Source organism: Acanthopagrus latus, chromosome 22, assembly GCF_904848185.1.
Source record: "Acanthopagrus latus isolate v.2019 chromosome 22, fAcaLat1.1, whole genome shotgun sequence".
In the NCBI taxonomy this organism is placed as follows: domain Eukaryota; kingdom Metazoa; phylum Chordata; class Actinopteri; order Spariformes; family Sparidae; genus Acanthopagrus; species Acanthopagrus latus.
In genome coordinates, this window is record NC_051060.1 from 4,121,166 (window position 1) to 4,146,122 (window position 24,957).

The following is a 24,957-nucleotide window of genomic DNA, read 5'->3' on the forward strand; positions in this document are numbered from 1 at the left end:
ATCTACCAAACGTAGCCTGTCAATTTGACTGTTTATGTAAGCGTATCTGCGGAGAGTGATGAGGTCGCAACCTGGATGCCAAAGTTGTCTGACTGAATGGTAGATGCGATGAACTGAAATGGTTTAATTGAATGAACTTTTTAAAGACGCAATGTGCAAGAAAAACTACTGAATTTGACTAACCAGCTAGACCAGAGTCTAAAAAAACCTTTCTCCCATCAGTACAAAGCTCCTGTGTTGGGGCTGAGCTAACAAGCTAACAGTAGCTGCCGTCATGGATGTATAGAAAGAATACAGTTGGCAGTTACTCTCGTGATGAGTAGAGTAGGAATTCCATTCCAAGTGGCCATTTCTTACACATTGCACCCTTGAAACAAATATCAAACAGTACTTTCAGATGGGAATTAGTGTTTAGACCATCTACACTAATGATGAGGTGAGATTCAACCCCTAGCCAGCGATCATGATCACCAAGAAGGGAACAGATCAAAGAAATGAGCTATGAAGCTTTAAATATCAGGAAAATCTGAGAATCACTTCGCAGATTAACAGGTGGGGCTTCGCGGATTATGGTAGCGTGGTCATGTCTTTTAGGCCCGTTGGACAGCTGGCAGCAGTGTTCTGCACTGGCTGTATTCAGTTCATACTGCTCCTATGGGACCAGCGCATAGAGTGTTACAGTAATAAAGGCTGGCATAGATAAAAGAATCACTGACCCTCCCCATGTCGGTGTAAATCAGAGGAACAACCCATTCTGAGCAGTCTGTCTTAGCTGAATAAAATATGATTTTTTTCTCATTGCAGTCCTAATGACAGGTCTGAATCAGAAATTATGCAAGCGATGTTGGCCTCTGCCCATGCCAGACATTAGATTATTGATAGTTGAAGATTGGGAGGAACAGGTCCAACCATCTTTAAACCGCTCGTCTGGTTAAGTCCAGCCAGATGGGTGACTTAAATCCAGCCAGATCAAAAGCTGTATTCATGCGTCATTTAATTAATTACTGACTGTTGGCCGAGGTTATGCAACAAACTGGCAAAGCTCCATCTTTTGGGTAATGTCTTAAAGGAACAGTTCACCCAGAACTGAAGACTGAGTCATTATCCATTCAGCCCCATGCTGATGCGAAGTCATGTGAACTTTTAAAGGTAACAGAATTATTTCTGACAGCAAAACAGCGCCAGAACATTGTCCTAAACAGCAGAAGTGGACATAAAATGGCTCCATACTGCTTGTTCAGCGTCGTCTAATTACCTGAAAGCCCAGAGATCCCAAATCAATTTCAACTTTAAAAAGTGTGTGAACAGCATCCTGACAAATCAATTTGGTGTCTCTAAAATTAGATTGCATCAAGCAAGTTGTGTGGAGCCATTTGATGTTTGTTTTGATAGTTCCCAGTCCCCAGCTGCTTCAGCTGTTTAGGAACATGTTGCAATGCCGCTTTGCGCAGGAGATAATGACCAGATCTTTTTGCTCTGGGTGAACTGTTTCTGTAAGACATTATCCCGGAGATGGGGCCTAACCTGTTCATTTGAGTCTCAAATTTTGTACTGCCAGCTCGGGTGACGCTTCCTGTGCTTTCTCTCTTTGGCCTGAATCAACCGGCTCCTCATTTATCCTCACTTCGTTTTTTTGTTTTCAGGCAAGCCTTTGATAACGTTGATCTCCTCTTTGATCGGGTTTGTCTCCTTTGTCTTGCCAAACATGTCTCAATCCATTTTAATTAAAGCTTTGACATGTAAGCAAGACTTCACAGAAAAATGTGTGTATTGGTTTCTGCATGAATCCATATACTCAGCTCATATAGTGTATTAATATAATATATATTAATACTATTGACAGAATTACCTTGTCTAATGTGCCTGAAGGGAAATATGAACATGTTATATATACAGGTTATACAAGAGCAGGGATTGAGCGATTTTCTTTGATAAGCTTCTTGCATGTCTGCGGGGAAGCCATTCTGATGAAGATTGTAGTCCCATTGTGTGTTTACCAGGCTTTTCTTATCAGAAACCTTGCATCGAGGTAAGCCTTATCTACACTGTGATTGAAAGTCATACTGCACACACTGTGTGTACCACGTCTATGCCTTTCTCCCCATCTGTTTTCTGATTCACTTACTTTGGCTCAACTGGCCACTTCATGAGACACGCGTGTTTGTATTGTACCTGCATCTCTCACCGATAACTGTGCATTTTGTGTGTGTCGTGTGTGGATGCAATGACTTCACAAGCCTTTCACTCCAGCTGAAGCCGAATGTGCGATTTGCAGGAAAACACAAAATTGCGTGAACGTGCTTTGGCGTTAAAGTAGACAGCCTGTTCTTACCTGGAATTTCAATACATCTCCCCATGTCTCAAGTGAGCAGACCTCACTGAAACCTCAATTGAAAGAACTTTATGTATAACACAAATATATGTAGTATATCTGAGTGAACCTGGGGATTTTATTTACAGCGACAAAGAAGTAGTCTATATTAGCTACTGCTTTTTGTGTGCTGCCAACGCTGGCGCACTGGGCATCTGAAACATAGCTCGGACTGCTTCCGAATGTGGTCTGAGTGATCGGTACGCTTCTTGGGTTCCTTCACACCTGTACGTAGAACTGTGCAGTTGATTGAGTGGATACACTGAGACGCATGTTGATGCCAGTTGAAAAAAACAGGCCAGGCAAGAGTCAGCTGATCCTTTTTGCTTGGCCAGCTACAGTAGACTTGAACCACACAGTTCAATGCCTTTATGTGAAACGCATCTATACCATACACATCAGCTCAGGGACAACACAGTCATTTTTTTTAACGCATCCGTTCTAAGAGTGAAGGAACCACAGTGCACTGAAATACATGTAAGCCATTGTGACTTGTGTGTCAATGAACTCAAACTCGCTCTCTGTCTTACAGGAATCATGTCTGCCACAGGGAACGGCTACGTCATTTTCATGACCATCAAACGCAAGACCAAGTTGAAGCCTCCTGAGCTCATGACTGTTAATCTCGCCATCTTCGACTTTGGCATATCAGGTACGACGCTGTGTGTAGAGTTACTGCATTCAACCAATGCGGTTCACTGATTGGATACTGTTTGACAAAAAACACAACCAATCTCAAATAAGGTCCCATGAGGCAAACTGGAAGGGACGGGGCTTTGAGAACTGGTGAGCCACGGGCAACTAATGTGTCCAGTGAAACCGATTCCTCTGGGCTGTAAATCACCTGAAACACATTGTTTCTTAAGAGGTCTGTGGTTCTGAGGAGTTAAACTTGGAAGTTTTGAAGCTCAGAGTGGATGATTTTGATTTTGAATGGAGGGTCACCTCGTCCCTGCCTGTCAACAGAAACAAATCTGAGTGCACAAAAGACTGAAACTGAGCATCACGGAGCTGCTGGTTCAGGTTCTGATGGTTCACGGGCTGGTGGTTCATGTGCTGTTGGTCCAGTTTTTGATGGTCCTGGTGCTGCTGATTTGTGTTCTGTTGATTCAAAATGCATCTGGTCTGGGCTCTACTGGTTTCCGGTGCAGTCACACTCTTGACGGCATTAACAGAGACACAGTCGACACACCGACTGAAACAAAGGAGGCGGAATGTTCTCAGGACGTGGAAGGTGAGATGTTGATCGATGAGGACTCCTTTAAAGACAATAAGCAGAGGAAAGTGAACAGTCTTCTGGTAAAATGAAGAAAGCTTGTCTTCAGAGTGAGTGCCTGGAGTCAGGTGAGAGTGAAGATGATGAGGAGGGTGACGTCTGTAGCATCCTCAGACATGTCGGCTCATGAGAGCACGAGTTACTCTTTAATGAGTATCGAGAACTTCCTGCAGAACACTAAGGGAGCCAGAAATGTTAAAGTTGATGAGGTGTTCCCTAATTCACAGCTCTTCTTTGAAGGATTTTCATGGAGTTCTGGGAAAGAAAATGTTTCACTGAGTGCGTCAGTGAAAGCACTTAACGACCTGCAGTCTGAAGACACGTGTTCAAAAGGTCAAAATGCAGTTGGATGATGAATAATAAGTCTAACAGACTTTTTAACAGACTGTTTTGGTTCTACAACTTTTTATCCTATGCTATGAGGGACATAAGAATAGGCAGTTTGAATTTAAATGGAGCCGGGGGTAATGGGAAAATAGCCTCTGTTTTCAAGCTGTGTTCTATCAAACAGCTAGATGCTTTTTTTGGTACAAGAGACACACAGCGCTCCTGATCACGAGACTGACTGGAAGACAGAGTGGACTGGCGAAAACTTTTTTAAATTCACAGAACCAGTAACTGTTGTGGGGTTGGAATCCGTTTTTTTTCCCAGAAACTTAATTCCTCAGTCTGAAGTCAGAATCTGAAGAAATGATTATTAAAAGGCAGTATGTGAAAATGTAAAGATGGTGTTGAGAGAGTAGTGTCTCTAGATGTAAATGAAGTGACTGAGTAATAATAAGGAACATGTATTTATCGGTGGAGGTTTGAAGTGATGTGTGGAGAGGCTTTCATAGACAGCACACGTGGACACATGCTCAAGAGTTACTCACTGTCTGTGGCCAGGCTTGATCATTTTTATTGTTTTAAACATCATTTTAGTTCATTTACAAGGTGTTTTATCAGCCCTGTTGGCTTCGCTGATAACTCACCTGTGACAGCTTCTGTTTTTATAAAATGTGTAAAACCCAACAGTGTCTGTTGGCATCTTAACATTTTACTGGAAGGTGAAGTTTTTTTTGGAAAAAACACCAAAGTACAAAATCTGATTTTGAACAGATTGGAAAGAAGGACTGCATGATATTGGAAAAAAAAAACTGACACTGCTATTTTTTGTAACCCTGCGATATGTACTGCAATATGAAATAAATACAGGAATTCTCATCAGATGACCTGAATAGCACTTTATGTTATGCTGCACTGCTGCTGTCTTGTGGACAATTAACCTGCACTGATCTTACCTCTTTTTCTGAATATTATGAATATGGCTTCTGTCTGTTTTAGAGCTATTCTTATTGTTATCTTTTATTGCTTGCTTTTATTGTGCTGATCATATGAAACATGAATTGAATGACAAAAAATAAGACCTTGAACCTTTTGAGCTCTCCATCTTAAAATGGAACATTCTAGCTTCATAATTACATTAAGTAAGTAACAATGAGTGATAAACAGGTTATTCAACGATTGAAATCTGTTTTTTGTTTTGGACGACAGTCAGAACCCTAACCCGCTATCCACACAGAACACGTGTTTGGTCAATATCATCCTTCTTGTAGCAGAAATGATTCCAGATAACAGACGTTGCTTTTCTTTTTGGCACCAAGTCTTCGTTTTCGGCGATTTTCCCTTGTTCGTTCCTCATATTTCAGTGTTGTTACCAGCGACTCACTCCATGTGCAGGGGTGTGGTCTGCTTTGGCACACTGAATAAGAACTAATGATTGGTGGATCGCTGCGCATGCGGAGTCTGCATGCACAGCATCTGTCAGGTACCCTTGAAATTAGATGAGTTCATTTGCCTCCTACATTGCAGGCTCTGCCATGTGACTATTGCGCACACGTACATTGCGATGACGATGCTCAAACGATATATCGTGCAGCTCTATTGGAAAGGTTTCAAATTAGGCAATTCTGTCAACAGCATATTTGGAACGTCACAGAAACCATGACAAGTTCAGTGAAAGCTCTGGTTAGGTCCCGCTTTCAGAATGTAGCCCAGATCGATGGTCCATCACACTTTTTCTTTGATCTGGAGCGTAAGAATGAACAGAAGAGGTTCATTCACAGTTTAAGGTCTGACACCGGGTGGGTGCTGACTGGTCGCACTGCAATCTGCAAGCATGCTGTCAGCTTTTACAGTGAGCTGTTTAAATGTGAGCACAGAGAGCGGCAGGCAGTGTGGCAGCAGAGTTATGTAGTGATGGAAGCAGCTCTCTCCTCTGATGAGCTCCATGCTCCTCTGCAGAGTGGGAAAGCTCCTGGAATAAACAGTCTACCTGTTGACTTTTATACGTCTTTCTGGTCAGTGGGGGGGTGGGGTTAGTTTATCCTGCAGTTTATCCAAAAACTGGAGGCCTGTGTCAATGCTCCTGTCTGATTATAAGCTCCTTACCAAGGTATTGGTGACCAGGCTGAGCAGAGTGATGGATCAAGTTCAGTGTGATCAGACCTGCTGTGTACCAGAGTGTGCTGTATCTGACAGAGAGTGATGGAGGACAGGGGCCTCATTCACCTGAGCAGCAGGGGGGCTACCTTCCATTTCCAGGTTTTACAAACGTTTCTGTGTGGCCATGCTGATTAAGTTAGGGGGCCACTGGCTTGCACTATTTTGAGTCAGTTGAGTTTACTTGGACTGAACAGATCTTTGTTTCTGATGGACATTAAGCAGCCTAACATTGTGGAATTTCCTTGATTTCTATCGTGGACTGTTTAAGATGTGGAGGCTGGGACACCACGGCTCAGTGTACTGGCTGTTCCAAGAACAGCAAAACGGTTCACTGGTCCTTCAATTATAACCTATTATAGTGTGTGTGTGTGTGTGTGTGTGTGTGTGTGTGTGTGTGTGTGTGTGTGTGTGTGTGTGTGTGTGTGTGTGTGTGTAAAATGAATGATGGAATCATTGTAATGATGTTTATTATCAGTTTACCAGTTGAGGTAGATGAGGATGGAACGGGATTTTTTCCTCATAACATGATGTAAATCATAATGTTCATAATATTGTTTTATATCCCTCTCTTTCTATCTCTCTGTCTGTCTCTCTCTCTGTCTTGGATTGAGTGAGGGGTGACTCACCAAACCCAACCTGTCTAAAGTGATAATACCCAGACACAACCCGACACTGGTCATTTCCAGATTCTTCATGTCAGCTTCAGTATAGTGGCTGTACTTAATTGGCTCAAGTGACCAACAGCATGTGACCTCTGACACTCAGCTGCACCCAGTCGTTTTGTAATTTGCATTGCTGCACCTGCATGGACCAAAATAGCAGGTTTCCTTGGAGATGCCAACACAGATCTCTGTTACAAACAGTATTAGTTGAATGAAGGGTCTTCAGTTAATTGTTATTTATTATTATTATTATTATTATTTACCCCTATTTATTTCCACAGACTTATTTATTTCTGTTTATTCTTTTGTCTTATCATCTTGGTTTAGCATGCTGATATGCTGACATTTGCATCAAACAGTGCAGTTGACAGTTTTTGGGCAAAGCAAATGACGGGACAAAATAGATTTTGGTTATATGATGGCACTCAGGAGATCACCCTAGCTATTAACAGATTCCATGATGGGAATATGAAGTTCCCTTTTAATCCACACAATAGCTTCAACAGAATCTGTCATCCGGTGACCCTGTCTTAAAAAGTTTTCAGGGCAGTCTAATTTCAGTAGTTGTCAAGTTTCTGTAGAGCAGCCAGATAGCAGTTTGACATTGCCATCCCTTGTGCCATGTTGTTTACACCGCAGACTCCAAGCAGCTAGCTTGAAGTTGAATTATGAATGGGCAATACATTATGAATGGTGTGTTCATTGAGGAGCCCTTCATCCTAGAAAAGCATTTATGCATTATACCCTGTACTTCAGACAAGATGCTCCATATTGTCATGGAAGCATGAGGACTACTTGTACACAACCTTCATTCTTCCGGGCTGTAGTCTAGAGGGCTGTATGTTGCATCATGACATAATTACACCCATAAATTAATCAGTGGAGATGATGGAAATAATATGTTGCTGTCACATGCTATAATTTAAGATGCACGTATGATGTGGTTTTGTTTGTTATTTTTTTTCCCCGTGTGGTTTCTTTTATCCTCTGAGCAGATAAATTAACTTTTATACAGCAGCTTAACTTTTATATAGCAGTAACAGCTTGCAGTAGACAGAGTAGTAATTCAGCAGTTACAATAGATACTTAAGAAAAAGTATTTCTACAATTAAATTAAATAGATTACGTCATCTGGCGTTTCAGCCTGAGGACTGACTGTTTTGAGGATGTCACTTCAGGCCCCAGGAAAAATATGCTTGACATTTTATTGACTAATCGACTAAACAATGAATTGTGAAAATAATCATCAGATCAATCTGTCACTAATGATAATAATGATAGTAATAATAATGATAATATTTCTTAAATGCAATCACAGACATTCCTGTTACTACATCATTTAGTACCTGCTTCTTTGGTCTTTGTTTGGTTTGTCAGCAGGATTACACAAAAACTACAAAACAGATTTCTGCCATTTTTCAGTGTTTCCGGTTATTTCTCGAGGGAATAAAGCTTGATAAAGGGAAAGAAATCAGCCACATTTACAAGGCTGATATCTAGCATTGAATACAGTATGATGCGGGCCCAAAAAAAATGCTTATCTGGTAGATTTGAATGTGTTTTATTTAACATAGATGAGGCCTGAGGCGAACTGTTGAGCCCTCATATCATGAATGAAATGAGTCTGAATCTCAGCTATCCACTGAGTTAGACATTTTTATCAGAAAATGAAGTGATGAGACAATAGTTCATATTGTTCTTTTCAATGTTTCCAATATGATAAGAGCAGCTGCAGTAACTGGATTTCTTTTGAGGTCAAATAATGTCCACATTAAGTGGATTTCTGTCGGGACACAGGGAATGGGAGACAACGCTCGAATTGGTTTGATTTTTTTTCCACCCAAAACACACCTATGACTAAATCATACTCTAATTACAACCTCTTTGCGCCCAGATTATTAGCATAATGGACTCGGACATGCCCTAAACACACTACTGTGCTGCACTTTAGATCATGCGCTATAGGCCTTCTAAATAGGGCCATGTGTGCCCTAAAGGTGCGCAATGCTGGGTTTTCAGCCCATGTGTTTGCCCAGTATTTAATTACTCAATGATTCTGTCTCACAATAAGTTTAATAACAAACAGTTAATAATGAATTTATTGTAGGTCTTCTTAGAATGTGACTAAATCTGCTGAATCACTTAGATCAAATCTAACTAACTGAGCAAGAAGCAGAAATATGACTCTGCTGATAGGTACTAGCAAGTTTTAGAAATGGGAATGTTGGCTGGTCAGTTGATCCACTTTGGTCCAGACTAAAAATGTCTGGATAAAATAGTGACAATCCCATCAAACTTAGCTGTACTTTGTGTTTATTGCTCAAAAGGTTTGCATGCTTTCACTCCAAAATAAACAAACACGGCAAAGAGTAGCATTACCTGGTCAACATCTGAATGTTAGCATTGCCATTGTGAGCATGTAAGCAAAACAATGTTTTAATGCTTTTGCTCAACTGGCAATTTGCCATTTGTTCTGTATGTATGTATGTATGTATGTATGTATGTATGTATGTGACTCACACTTAGTCTTGCCTGAAATTCTACAATGTTATTAAGCATGCAGAAATGATTGAAAATTACTGATCAAGACAAAAGCATCTACCCCATGGAAGGGAATTTCTTTTCTCTTGAACATATGTCACGCATGACATGACATGCATTGACGACCCGACAAAGGTTCCTGTCACGTAAATACAAGTTAATCACGGAGGACTGGCCTGAATGAAATGAAGAGGCAGAAACAAATGGATGGAGAGACATGTTAGGCAGTGCACTAACAATATTGGTGGGCTCTGATGTAAGGTGTGTTCTGTTAGTCATTAACTCCTGCAGCCATAACTCATTATGGAAAATGAGGTTAGGGTGATGAGGGAAGCTCATCATAACTTCATCATAACATTTCATGGTTGGGTCGGAGTCCTCTCCATATTATTACAGTTAACAGTTGAGCTGGGTATAGGCATCATGATGTATAAACCCCATCTGTCAACCTGTACAACTAGTCAAGATCATCCATCTATAAGTCACCTGAAGTTAAAATATATATACTGCATCAGAAAGCATTGTTTATGTTCGTGTGTAGTCATAACGGATTGCAAATGCATTATGATTCATTATTTCTGCCCCCATAACGCACTAAAGATGCTGTTATCATGCAAAGTGCTTCTGACTATAGTTTAAAAAATTAGCTTAAGTACATTGATGTTATGCAACTGAAATTGTGTAATTACTTATTTTTCACCTTGCATAATACTTGATGACATCCTCAGTACTGTAATCCTTACTAATCCACCCACGCTTTCACCTACTCTCTTATTAAGACTTTTTTTTTTTTGGCTTACAAGAACATGGTGTGCGCCTCCCAACCATCATGTAACAGACAATGTATTAGAAGAAACTAATCCCTTAGGGTGTCTTATATCTCACATTTGCAGTTATTTACTATTTCAAGACAAAAACACTGCTAAGTGATAATGATAGCTATAGCCGAGAAGAACCTAATCGTGTCCGGAAGTGCACAAAACAATCCAGAACAGACACTCTACAGATCAAGAGAGACCACATACATTAACATTATGAATATAATCCATTATTGCAATGAGTTTTGCCCCATTGGACCTAAAGATGATGAGGTTATCAGCTGATTGATCTGGTTGGCCTGTCCATCTAACACTTCAATCTCTGGGTTTTAGGACTTATTCCTGTGGCACTCGATGGATATCATCATATATGATGTTACTTAGGAGCTAAGGTGCGTTGTGGGTAATGTAGGCACCAGGTGTTGAAAAGCAGTTCACTGGTCTAACATTGCCCTCCAGTAACACTGGTGGACTCATTATGGAAAATTTCAAAAACAAATGATCAAAATCGATACCTCAGAACCAGAACCAACACATTTTCTTCTTCCTTTTCAAAACCAGCAGCTATATTACCCACAATGCAATTTAGCCACTGAATGGCAACACTGGAGGTAATTTGTCAGATTACTTGTGGCTTCCTCTAGAGCCACGAAAGGTTCTATACTACATTTTAACATATGCTGTACAGTAGTACTCCCCAAGATCTGTAAACTTGGTGAATTGGGAAGAGGCCAACCGCGACAGGATCTTTGACATTTTCTGCTGTGACTCAGAGTAGATGTGTAAATGTTATTAAGCCGTTGACCATGTGAGCAACTGTTTGCAAGTGTTTGTGCATGACTCTCTGGGTTTTCAGTGTTTCCAAGAAAATGTTTGGCCCATCCTGTCTCATGCAATCTGGCCTCAGGAGATTTTGATTTCTATCCCCATTATGTTGCCTGGGCTTGGCATGCCACATGGCTTTTGGCCTGTGTTGCTCTCCAGGAAAAAGGGGCCAACATCTGAAATACGCACAGACATTAATCAGGGAGTCGCTGTGGTTTTCTAAAAGGAGTATACTTGAGCTTTTTGTCCACCTCAACAACCCTTGTTGTGCGTGAAGAGTTAAGGTATAAGCTACCATAGCATTCATACATTCTTAAGAGAGTGTTACCTCTCAAGCAAGCTTCTCTGTAAGAATCACTAGTATTGCTTTGTATTGCTGTCACCATAATTGGTCCCTTTTCTCTCCTTTGTCTATCGCCTTTTATGCTTTTCAGTAATGAGGCAATTGTCACAGGCTGTCATGCAAACTGTCTTATGGATTCCTGCCTTTAATCTTTCGAATCAGAAAGGAGAAAGGGTCTTTTGTCATCAGCTCTAAAGGACACTGACTGGGATTTTGTTGTCTGCATTTTATTTAGTCACAAGGCGAGCACACCAAGTTTCGCTTTTGTGTGGCTGAGGCTCACAGCACTCATGTCTGTATTAACAGCTAAATGGCATCATTTTTAATTCACAATACAGACAACTTTTTTCATTCAGTGTCAGGAGTCACTGCAACAGACTACTTTTTGTACATATACAGTTGGATTTTGTAATCTGTGAAAACTGACAAAATATTGATAATCACTTCGAAATATATTTTTGTATCTATCTTATCTATCTTTGCCTCTTAATGGACACACACACACACACACTAATGACAGGACGAGCAACAGGTGAGGTGAGTGAGGAAGGAAGAGGACAGGTGAGGTAACAAGAGGAAAAACACAGCCAGGGAAAAACACACGGGAGAAACTGAGGCGTAAGAACAGACACACACAAGGGCATAGTTTTAAAATAGAAGTGGCAATCAAACAATGAAACCCAGGAACATGACACGCGCAATGCTTTACACTTTTAGCTCTCTCCTATATGACTTTTAAAAAGGTGGTGAATTGCTCTGGCATGTTCCAAAGGGTTCTTGATGGGATCGAGATCTTGAGAGTTTGGGGGGCCAGGTCAGCACCTTGGACTTTTTGTGTGTCTTGAGCCATCCTTAAATGTTTTTTTTGTGATTTTGATTTTGATTTTCTTTTCTTTTTTACTTTTATGTAGCATATGCACTATTTTGCATATAACTTATATTAATCTTTGCTGTCTTCTAAGGGCTGGTTATAGTTCTAGAAATTACACAAATTTCAGCACCCAGCTGCTGGATTCATATTTGATCAACCTTGTGTTTTACAGCTTGATCAGAGATCTCCATTTTTACGGGAGCGTAAAAATTCTCGGGATGGCACATTTTTCTTCATTTGGGGGATTTTTGATGGTCTGTTGTTGTTGCACCCTGCTCATTTGCATGCCAACACTGTTGTGATGCAAAGCTGGCTTACTGGCTGCCAAATGCCTATACATAGCAAAGTAAATGTCAATCATGTGTTCCCTCGGTGGGGTGGGGGGGGGGATGGTTGTGGAGGTTCTGAGATGTCATGTTGTACAAAGCTATTCATTTACTAGTTCAATAGTCCATTTTAAACTGGAATAGATATTATAGATAGATAGATATTGGCAGTGTTATAAATTATATATTTTTTTCTCCTTTCTTCTGTCTGGTGTGACTCAGTAGTCACTTTCATGTAGCTGCTGTTAAATGATTGCTGCCTTTTTTTGAAATGTTAGTTTTCTGACAAACCTAAACTCATGAATTTGACACTAATTTTACATTTTGCCCCTCTTTTCATTGCTTACTTCCTCCTAACCCTCTCCCTTCCTCTTTTCTCCTACCCCACTGTATCTTTATCATCCTTTCCATTCTGTTGTCTTTTTATCCTCCTCCTCCTCTTTGCCCTCGCAGTGACAGGAAAGCCCTTTTTCGTTGTATCTAGTTTCTCCCACCGCTGGTTGTTCGGCTGGGAGGGTTGTCGCTTCTATGGCTGGGCTGGCTTCTTTTTTGGCTGCGGGAGCCTCATCACGATGACTGTGGTCAGTCTGGACCGGTACCTCAAGATCTGCCATATCAGATACGGTAAGTCAGGAGCTCCTGTAACGATATCACTTAAACTTCACACAGTCATTAGTTTTTCACCTAAATTTAGCCACTAACTGTGGAGTGAATTTTGATTTGAGCAATAGTCAGTAACTTTCCACGATGCAGACCAAGACCCATTCCTAGAATTGTATATCCTTTTATATATTTAAGAGGGTAAGGTTTAAAGTCTGTTGTCTCTCTCATCACTAGTCTATCATACTTCATTCCTAGGCACATGGCTAAAGCGCCACCACGCCTTCCTGTGCCTGGCCTTTGTGTGGGTGTATGCAGCTTTCTGGGCCACCATGCCTCTGGTTGGCTGGGGGAGCTACGCCCCGGAGCCCTTTGGCACCTCCTGCACATTGGACTGGTGGCTGGCACAGGCCTCTATTTCCGGCCAGACCTTCGTCATGGCCATCCTGTTCTTCTGTCTGATCCTCCCCACAGGCATCATCGTCTTCTCCTATGTCATGATCATCTTCAAGGTCAAGTCGTCTGCAAAGGAGATTTCCCACTTCGATGCGCGGATCAGAAACAGCCACAACCTCGAGATGAAACTCACAAAGGTGAGTGAGAGTTGGGAGAGAATGAGTACATCTGCTTGAGAAAGAGAGCAGAGAGAAGACATTTTAGTCATGCTCATGAGAGGAGCCATGTTAAGGACAAATCCATGGTCTGAATGTTTCTTTGTATCCCCTCCCAGGTGGCAATGCTGATCTGTGCAGGCTTCTTGATAGCGTGGATCCCTTATGCAGTGGTGTCGGTGGTGTCAGCGTTTGGCGAGCCCGACTCGGTGCCAATACCCGTGTCTGTCATTCCCACGTTGCTTGCCAAGTCTGCAGCCATGTACAACCCCATCATCTACCAGGTCTTGGACCTGAAGAATTCCTGTGCAAAATACTCCTGTTTTAAGGCCCTGAAGGAGCGCAGGCACTTTAGAAAGTCGAGGTAAGACAGAGGAAGTTATTGATTACAGTCTTTTATTCCTGTGAAACTCTTGACACATAGCAATGCTTCAGACAGAACACTGCTGGCACCATCTGATTCATTCGTGCTTCAAGACCATTGGCTGATGCACCAATTTTGTGGCTACCTGCTGATCAGATTCATACAACATATTCATTATTCCTAACCAAATGTTATTGACTGCTACATTTTATCATTTACCCATGATTTTTGTGCTTCTACTGCGGTTGATTAGGCTACATAGCTAAACAGTTTTGTTATTTGACTTATTTTAGTCTGTTTAATGTTAATATTTCCAACTTTGTTGTGCTGAGCACACAGTATTTTATTTGAAAACTGACTGGATGCACAATGCCGTTCCACTGTGTGATTTCCCATCTGGTTCGATCTGCTCTGTGCTGTCCGCTCCCATCAAAAATCAATGTGTGAATTCTCCATGGAGCAGACTCTGGAAACAAGCCATGCCACAGCCAGTGGAAGCACAAGCTTTGTTTAGAATAACAGCAATTGGCTCTGTCGGCCCTATCAGAGCCGTAACGCTAATTAGACAGTCCTCTTGGAATCTGTGGGTTACTCAGCTCTGTGGTATGTTTATGAGACCTATTTGCTCATATAGTACTGTTGTGCTTTCACTGTAATTAGGGAGAAACCGAAGGAAAATTTCCCGTGAGGTGGGCAATAAAGTCAGTCTATGTAACACACTTACACTATGAACTGTTTTAGAAGCCCAGTTTTCAAAAATTCGGGGTGCTGTGTCAAATATAATTTAAACATGTTAGTTTGGTTTCAGTCACTCGCACACAAGCACACCATCTTCACCAGAATCAGTGTTATTAAATACCATGTTTTTGTCATCCAACCTTGGAAGAGTAGCTTTACTGATCAATGTTTGATGACCAAAAAATGAAATGGTATTCAAAAAAGCTGGTAAATGAAGACAGGATAGGATAAAGTTAATCATGAATGACATTAAGTTATTACAAAAGCTGTGGGGTGTTCCATATACCGAGATGAAAGCTGGAGATTCATCTCCACCCTGTAACGTTTGCTGCGTGGAGTACCAGTGGGGTGCAATAGGTGGACCTCTGGTGTGATAATGAGTTATTACAAAAACTTTAAATTTGGCTTCTCAGTGGTTGTACTGCAAATGTTCAACAAAGAACTGTTGTCTTTATTTTTGCTCAGTGGGGTCACGGATGTGACAACACATACCTGAATCCAGTGAATATGAACAACTTGTAACGGTTACAGTACAGGTGGACCCAAAAGTGACGCCAAAGAGGTAGTGACATGAAAGGTGACTTTATTGATCACAAGAATGATTCGCTGGTAGGATGAGAAGGTGAGCTCGGATGGTGCAGGTGGAGAATCACGTTTTTGCACAGGACGCAGGGTCGGGCAGTAGAGGTTGTAGGGGATGGCAGAGATGCTGGAGGCTGGGTGGTTGAGTAGCTGGTTCACAGGTACGGTCCGGTCGAACACCTGAGCTGGCAACAATAATCTGGCACAGTGCAGAGGGAAGATCTGGGTGTAAGGACAGGTGCTGATTACACTCGACGCGCTGCAGGTGTGTGGACTGGCACAGCGCCGACCGGCAGCGAAGCCACGTCCGGCCTCATCGAGCATCTCTGAAACAAAAAGCCCAGAAACAGACCACGGACAGGCCGCCACAAATTCCAATCACAACACAACTGGCAGAATACATATGGAGTGATTAGCAGAATGCAATGAATATAAACAAGTGCAAATTACAATGAAGAAGACTACATAACATTACTAGAATATTGAAAATGACACAACTTACTAGAATACAATGGATATACAATACAGTGGATACTCACTAACACAAATACGATAAATATGAACAATTAGCCTCAAGCATTGAATGCAGTAATTAGCAGAATACAATGAATTGCGGAAATGACAGACTGCAGTGAATACGAGCAATTAACTGTAACTGAGTATGCCATGATCAACAGAATGTGATTGATATGTATTATTTAGCAGCGATCTAATATGCCCGATGTCAGCAAAGACTGTAATGTTTCTGGAAATTATCCTAATGGAATCATTTATGGAGAGGATGATACCAACAAAGTGTATAAAACATAAAAAATACATGAATAAATAAATAATAATGATTAAAAAAAAAAAAACATCAATCCTTGTATGACATGCAGCAGAGATCTGAAATCTGCAGACAGTCCCTGGGCCACAAAGTGTCTTTTAAAAACAATGGCTATATAGAGAATTCATTAAGTATAGAATGTGGAAAATTAACATGAACGCATTAAAAGTAAGAAATGTAGAAATGTGAAAACGAATAATATAATACCATTTTAGAGGATAACAAAAGCAGCAAAGGGGAAATAAGGGGTGCATTATTAGAAACTCAAGTTACCCTCTGTGCTCAACTGAAAATGATAAGGCCATAAATAGTATGAAGGATGTGGTTAAAGGGGATGATAATTTTAGATCAAAATCGCAAAGAGCAATCAACAGAGTGGGAAGCTGTGGATGTTTTTGGGGATAGAAGTCCAAGTCTTTTCCTCGAGCAGTAAGAAAAAAAGGAAATTATCAGTATCATTTGTATTTGTAATAAAAAAAAAAAAAGAAGTGTACTTGCTGGAGAGAAATTGTAAAGAACATCGTACTGGACCAAACTGAGTTAATAGAATGAATGCAGCAGTATTCATAGATCTTGAAGTTCCCCTCTGCTCTAGTTCCTGTAGAATTTTCAGCAGCTTAAACAAATTATCATTACTTTTCAACAAGTTTATGCTGTGTATGAATTATAAAATACACTTGTGCAAATGAGGATAGACAAGGTTATTATAGAAAGAGTATACAGCAATACATTTCTCTGAGTTTTCTCTGACCGTAAAGCTTACTCATGCAGGTTACGTGCAAGTAAATTGATTATTGCAGATCTAGGACTAACATGGGCATATATTGAATCTGTATTTACACTCCAGGCTGAGGGACAGTATCTGATGGACCGACACCTGACCCTGCCACCTCCCTAACCCCTCTCACCATACTGGAAGCTTCCCTTTGCCCCTTCGATGAAGAGCACCCCTATAATTAACAATGTCACTCACTCACTCACTCACTTAATCTACACCTGTTTAAAAGCCTTGGGGGGTTAGGGTTAGGGTCTATGATACTATGTCTTTCCTGTCAGAGCAGTTTCGCAGTTCGTCACAGTCATGACAAATATAATGTTTGTGCCCAGTGCACAGTGCACAGTTAATGTGCATACCCCAAGAAGACCCGCCTCATTCATTTCTCTGCAGGGACAGAGGCTAAATCTTCATTGCACACAAGGAAATCCTAACAGGACCTATTTGTTTCATTTTTTCCCCCCATTTCCTTTGAACCCAAGATCGTTCTTATGGCCTTCAGTCTGTTCTATTCTTTTCTTGTTTACTGTTGGCTGCTTGAATCATCTTTCTTGCCTTGGCAACACTTTTCTGTTGTCCGGCCTCTGAATGTAGGAGTGGGTTCAGAGGAGTGTACACAGGCAGTGTTTGATTTCAGTCTTTTACTTACAATGGCAAGGTCATTTCCAGTTTTTCTGAATTGTATAGCATGTGTGCTGTGTGTCTAAACACTGAAATGGTATTTTCAGTGAAAATAAAAACATTTATAAAGCCAAACACAATCCCAATCACATTTCCTCAGTTGGCTTTATAATATGTACAATGAACCACATCCCTTGTCATCAAGCAGTTTTCTGACATCCATTTCTTCCCCGCATACAAGCAGGTCTCTAGTTTTGCTTTTATGTACACATACAGCTGAGCATTATCCACATGTTATTTGAAATGTATTCCATAACTCTGAATGATTTGGCCAAGAGGTGAAATATATAAAGAGAAGATCAAGGGGCCAAGAACAGAGCCCTGGAGAACTCCATACTCCTCGTCAGTAAATACTGAATTAGCATCACAAAGAAACACATTGTGTTCTTTCTGATAGGTAAGACTTTAGCCAAGCGAGAGCCAGGCCAGAGATAAGTAGTGTTAGTGGTAAGTAAGTGCAGTTTTGGTGGAATGACGAGTTGCTGGGACACAACTCTTTTCAGCGAGTCTCAACAGTTGAGAGAAGAAGGGAAGGTCGGATACTGGTCTATCATTATTCAGAGACCCTGGGTCAAGGTGGGTTTTTGTAAGTAGATGCATTGTAGGTCCCAGTGCTGGCTGTAGAACCTTACACAGTTTTGCTGGTTGGAGGTCCAGGAGGCAGGTAGTTGGGTTTGAGGTTGAGACCAGTTTAGACAATTATGCAAGAGATGTGTTTCAACAATGTTAAGATCTGAGACTAACTGTGTATTGCAAAAAGGGTGCTTTACAGTCAACTTTCTGAAGCAAGCCAGAAATGAAGAGATAATTTTGACTTTTATCTCATCAATTTTATTGCAAATGAAATGTAAAAAATTGTTTGCAGTAAAGGGTGCACAGCTCACAGGTTATGGGTTTTGAGTAAGTTTAGCCACAGTGTCAAAGAGAAATCTAAAGTTGTGTTTAATACTGTGTATTAGTGCCGTCTTAGCAGCATTAAGAACATGCTTATAATTAAGTACGCTATCATGCCATGCAAGATGAAAAACTTCCAATTTAGATTATTGCCATGCACATTCTGTTTCCCTGCAGGCTGGTGTTTCGTTGGTAAACCTGCGAGGGGATTTCTTTGATCGCCTTGTCTTGGTAGAGACAGGTGTGACAGAATCAAGGACAGAAATAAGTACTGAGATGACTTCATCAGTGAACTTTCCACAGGTTCTGTCAGTGCTGCAAAAGTAGCCAAAAGGAGAGTGTCAGGCTAATATGACGAAAAGTAGAAACATTTGTGTCACCAGTACAAGACCAGGCTAATGACGCTTCAAATGTTATAAGAAAGTGGTCTGACACTGCAGAAGAGACAGAAGTGGTATTCAGGGCTGACACATCTAGAGGATCAAGTCCAGAGTCAAGTCACCACTGGAATGAGTAGTTTCACGAACAAGCTGAACGAATCCAGAAATATCAAGAAGTACCAGCAAAGCTTTACTTTGGGGGTCAGGGGCTTATTTAAGTGTCTATTGAAATCCCCAATAATTAGGATCTTATGAACGATTAACAAGATCTGCAACAAATTCACCAAATTCTCCTGAGAATTGGGAGTAAGGCCCTGGAGCTATATAGGTTACCACCAGGTAAAAGCCTGTTCCCTGGACAAGGCTGTTACTACGTGATGAAGATGGCTTTAAAAAACCAGCTCCCCCAATGAAGTACATTTAATAACCTGATTGGAGGTTAGACTGACAATAGATTTGTAGATTAGAGCGGCACCGAGCAACATGGGTGTAGTTATAGTCAGGAGTGGAGTCTTCATTTAATGATTTCAGCCATGTTTCACACAAGACAAATCATGTCCAACTTATATGCAGTATTCAAATTATTAATCAGTAAGGCTTTAGTAGACAGTGATCTAATATTAATGAAGACAAATTTTAGGGTTTTAAGCTCATTGGAGCAGCAATTTCCAGTGATGGGCTGTTCAGTGGCGCTTATGGTAGTTAATTTATTAACTGGAACAAGGTACCTTTCAGTATGATTTGGCTGCCTACGCAGGTAGAGATAAAGGGAAGCAGTAGTGATTAGCTTCGGTATTTTACCATGCAAGACTGTGTAAGGTGCTCTCCCCAACGTCAGAGGTGGAGATCTAAATCAGATTATTTTGAGTTACACATTTAGTGGATGACTCAGTTAATGAGTGGCAAGGGAAGGAGACAGTCTCAGTGTTGTAAACTAAGCTATCAATCTCAATCAATTTCCCTGACTAGCCATATTAACTAGGCTGGCAGAGTCAAACCTGCCTCATATACCTCACTATATTGCTTAATAAAAAGTCACCACAGTAGGATGAAGGCCGACCCCAGATCCTGGAAAGAAGGCCAGTTATCCAAGAACTTGTATCCCTGCTCCCTACAGGGACGTGCAGGCCAGCAGTTAATAGCTGTAAGCCTGCTGTATGTCTCGACAAGGGACCAGAGACAATTTATCGGTGCCAACACATCCTTCTAATTTCCTGAAAAGTCTTGGCTATGCTATATTTGTGATCACCGACTGCTCCAGACGGATTTTATTGGTGCTAGCATGAATTACGACGTTGCTGTCACTAGTGGTGCTGTGTGCCTGGTTCCATTATTACTCCCTGCATGATGCTAGCACCCTAAGATTAGCCTCTATGTCAGAGGCTCTGGCCCCAGTCAAACAGCACACAGTGGCTAGCAATGCTAACTTAATGTTGCAGGTAATGGTGTCTGCTGTCAGTAGCATGTGAAGTTTAGCCTTGTCAGCTGGGGCAAGGGAGGCACAGGCCAGCAGGACTAAGAACCAAGGGTTTGCATCTCGTTTGTGACCAAGAGTCAAGAGTAATTTGTATTTACCGTATTGACCCGAATATAGGACGACCCTGATTATAAGACGATCCCTCTTTTTGGACCCGCCATCTTCGGACGTTACACTCCGTAACTCCATATTTCTTGGCTGCCTGACAGTTGTTTGATGCCTCTGCTGCACTGACCATCATTATTGTAAAATTAGCATCATAGCTCCGCCTCAGATGTCTGTTAACTTGCCCCACTTTTGATCCACTTTACTTGGCTCAATCACCGCGCCTCTCCATCTTACCAGATGTAGTGCTAACTTGACTGTGGAGCCTTTCACATGTAAACTGATGACAGAGGGGCTTTCACAGCATCATAGATTATCTTAGGGCCACCGAACAAGTTGCTGTAGCACCAATGAGTGAGAACATGTTGTAAAACTGTGTGGATTTACATTACTACTGCTGGTAAATAACAACAATTTCAGTTACTTCAGCGCAGGGCGGTTCAAGGGGGGGGGCCAACAGGGGCCAGTGCCCCTGTAACTCTGGGTCCAGACCCCCCTCTGGCCCCCCCTAATGGGGAGTCTGCCTCAATAATACAATGACAGATTTCTTGTAATGATTTTTACTAAAGGGAAAGGTAGCAATGAAGTGTCTCTGCAGTTTGATACTCAATCAAAATTGTTGAAATTGTAAACACTGTTTTAAGTTCCATTTAACCCTTGTCTGAATGAGGGATTTGACTTTCTTTTTCCCACGGGTTGTATGTGCCCCCTAACAAAAAAGCCAGCCCCAACCTGGCCCCCCTATTAAAACTGCTCCAGAACCGCCACTGCTTGAGCTGAATTGGATTAGCAAACTCGGTTGACATTTACTGTGAATATGAGCAGGGTGGCCTTGGAGTTAAATAATTCTCTCTCTTTTTAAAAAAAAAATAATTTATTAAATTTTTTTACAATAAATTAGGTTTAATAAAAACAAAACATGAAATGTGGGTGATGAATTTAATACACTGAGCCTTACATCCTGATGTTTTTCCTTTGTATTAACACTCATATGCTGTAGAAGAAAACAGTTCCTTTTTAAAGTAGATTCACTGTCACTGAAAAACACAAAGCCAGGAGGATTTGCTCCTCTGTTGTGGTTATATTGGAACCCCCATCAGCCTCAGGTTGTTGTGATGTGCAGTGGCAGAGAAGCAATATCCATCACATCACGTCAGCATGTTGTTTTGATGGTTTAAAGAACATGGACATAATATTGCTCTGAAATGACATGTGACGACAGCGCAATCACGTCTAATTGTTAAATGAAGCTGCTGAAACCAGCCCCACTGCCCTGAGATAAATTACCTGAAAATGGCTTACCTTTGAAGTTAATTTTGTAAAACAGAAACCTTTTCCACTTAATTTCTACTCAGATTTCCAAAAGAAGCACTTTAGAGCGAGTGCACTTGCATGCACTCAGGAGCTGTCTGTGGCGCTAGGAGGATGCACAATACATATTCATAGTTATTGAAGTAATTTTGCATATTTAATTGTCTACAAGCTGCGCTATGCATTGAAGAAAAATCCATCACAAAGAATAGGTGTTGTTGAAAAGGACTAAGAGACAGAGACTAATGAGAGAATAAATCAGTGCCACTGCATGAAGGTAAGCAAACTCTGATTCACAATAGATAGTACTGGAATGTGTTACTCAGTCTGCTCATATAAAACCTAAAATGAAACAGTGCTGGTTACAGATACCTAATACTCTATAATCACTTATTTAAGAAGATATATGTTCTTGATAAAAATGGCCTATTCACAGTCACAGAGGCTGATTTTTTGCTAAATTCGTACTTTTTATTACTTTTTATACCTACTTACTTACTTTAGATGTAGGTGGTTGTACTTCTGCTCTTTAATTAAAGCTCAGGTTGGTTAGAAGGAGAAACCAGCAACTACATTACCCCGACTACACCACCTGCCCTTAGTCCTCGCTAGCCGGCTGAGAGATGTGTGTGATCGGCTAGTCGACTACATTCAACAAGCTCATGTAGATCCGTAAATCAACTACTTTGCGAAAAAGGCGAAATCACAGAAGCGCAAGCGAAACTAGCCGTGACGAATGTCGCTCAGTCAGAAGAGGCTTCCGAGTTCCTGTGCTGTGTGTGAGCAGCACGTCGTTGAATTTGCTCACCACGTCCTACTTGATAATGTAGAACTCCAGTGTAAATAAAACACCTCACATTATAATGAATGTTAACAACAAACACATCTATTGTTAGTACTCACCACTGTCAGACTAGCATGTTAGTATTGGGAATTTTTAGCTGCATTTTCTCTGCCATTCTTGTGCCTATCCAATCATTTATTTAGGGTTTAATTAAATAATTGGATGGCTTTGTTAGAGCCCTGAAACAGCCTGATTTTTATTTATTTTATTGTAAGAGCGCTTATCCCTAACCCAATTTTATGATTGCTGTCGGGATGTGTGGCATGTTTTACAAAAATATAAGGGAGCAGCACTTTAAGTTTAAGAGTTTTAGCTCAAAGCATTTTTATTTTTCAAATGCACCTTTATTTATAACAGTTTTTTCCATGAATGTGTTGATGCTTTTACTCAGAGGTCCGACATGTAAGAAAGTCGATTTTTCACTCTCAGTTGCCTTGCCCAGCTCTACGAGAGCTCTCTATTTCCTCGGCGACATTTAATTGTCAGGGTGAGGTTGTAATTTAGGACCCAGAATGCAGACCAAACACAGGGGGCAGGAAATTGGGGAAACAAAAGGCAAGCTTTTATTTAAAAAAAAAAAAAAAAAGCTGAGATATGCAAAAACCAGGAGAACAAACAAAAATGCGTCAAAGGATCATAAACAAAAGTAGCAAATACAACAGCTAAAGGCAAGAGGGAAGAGGACAGGTGAGGTGACGAGGGGAAACACAGAGAGTGGAACACTGAAAAGACAGAAGAGACACAAAAAGGGCATAAAGTCAAAACGTAACCATGTCCCGAACCATGACATTAACTTATCCAAGGTGTACGTTTCATGGATGTGAGCCTAAACTTGAAAGAGAATGCAAATTTTGTCATGCCGATGTGTGTGCATCATCATGTACGGATTTCTTTAATATGTTTTGGGTGGGATTCATTAAAATTGTGTCACTTTTAAACAATTATTCAAGTTTTAAAATGTGGCTAAAGGTGCATTTGCCTGTATTTTTAGTAAACACAGACATTTCTTACTGATGCCTTTTTTTTATCCCCCCTCTCTGGCAGGTTCTACACCATCTCTGGCTCGTTAAGGGAAACTCCACCGGCCAAAGAAGCTCACATCGAGATGTGAGAAAAGACACTTTAGACTGTGTGAACCTCTTACCTCTCCTACTCGGACAGTTTTGCCTTGTTCCTTCGCCCTCTGTGCCCTGCACGTATCCAATCACACGCTGCCTGTCACCTGCTCTGACATCATCATTTCTGCTCACCTTTACTGCTGCTGCAGAGTCTCGCTGCTTGTTTTTGCACCCACGCCGGACCTGCGCGTGCTCCCGCGGCTCTCCACCTCGTCCCTCCTTGGAAACACGTCTTTCCCAGCAAGGTTTTTTTCTTTTTTTTTTTCCCCTCAATGTGTGGAGTCGCGTCGTCTTTACAGTGGTTATAGCATACAAGTGACATGTCGTGTGAGCGTCTCCACTTTGTCGTTTTTCAGTGTCACAGACACACCTTCTGTCACTGCTGTTAAAGAGACAACACACGTGGAACTGACACCAGCTGACTGCCTACAGTGATGTTCTCGTAGTACCGCTCCGCTCAGGTTTGAAACAGTGGGAGTATTCCAACCAAAGTCACGCGGCGTCTGGAGCATTAAGTGTTAAATTGCTGCACAACGCCCAGATGTCGAATTTGTTTCCAGCAATGTTTCTAAAACAGAAAGCAATCATCCCGATGTGAGCCGTGTCGAAATCGGGTGTCGGTGTGATGGTCAAGCTCAAAGTTGTATTTTTACTGTTTGTACAGGCTGTTGTCTTTTGTACTCCTACACCTGTGGCTTGTATAGATATGCTTCAGAATGCACTGAATCACTCCAGCTTATGTTCTCATCAGCTGTTCTACTGCACTCAAGGAGACTTCATGTGAATATAATCAGTGAGACGTGAACATTGCATCTACAGGGTGTTGACACTTTTATTTACAGCTTTCATCAGAAACTGAGGAGGTTGAAGTTCGACCCATCAAAAGAAAACAGAAACACAGGACAATTGCACTTTAACTTGCAAAAACTACTCATTATGCATTTACAACAGTTTTTTGTGATACACACAGATATACTTATAGTGGATTCACATGTTTTATTAAAAGAGAAAAGTTGACGTCACTCTTTCACTGACTACCAGACCTACAGTTGTGGCCACCGGCACAGGAACGATTATGATTAATTCAGGGACCATTTTGAATCTATTTATTGTTTATTTGTTGGCTGGTTTTTT

At 41.2% G+C, this 24,957-nt stretch overlaps 1 protein-coding gene across 1 annotated transcript in view; it reads left to right on the forward strand.

The window, feature by feature from the left end:
- opn5 (opsin 5) overlaps nt 1-23,961 on the forward strand; it is a 55,910-nt gene extending 31,949 nt beyond the window's left edge. The window contains exons 3-7 of the mRNA XM_037085472.1: nt 2,904-3,023; nt 12,971-13,141; nt 13,376-13,710; nt 13,848-14,092; nt 23,750-23,961. Of these exons, the coding sequence (XP_036941367.1) occupies nt 2,904-3,023; nt 12,971-13,141; nt 13,376-13,710; nt 13,848-14,092; nt 23,750-23,816 (938 nt within the window). The 3' untranslated portion in view covers nt 23,817-23,961. The remainder of the gene's footprint in view (nt 1-2,903; nt 3,024-12,970; nt 13,142-13,375; nt 13,711-13,847; nt 14,093-23,749) is intronic.
- Nucleotides 23,962-24,957: the final 996 nt, after the last annotated feature.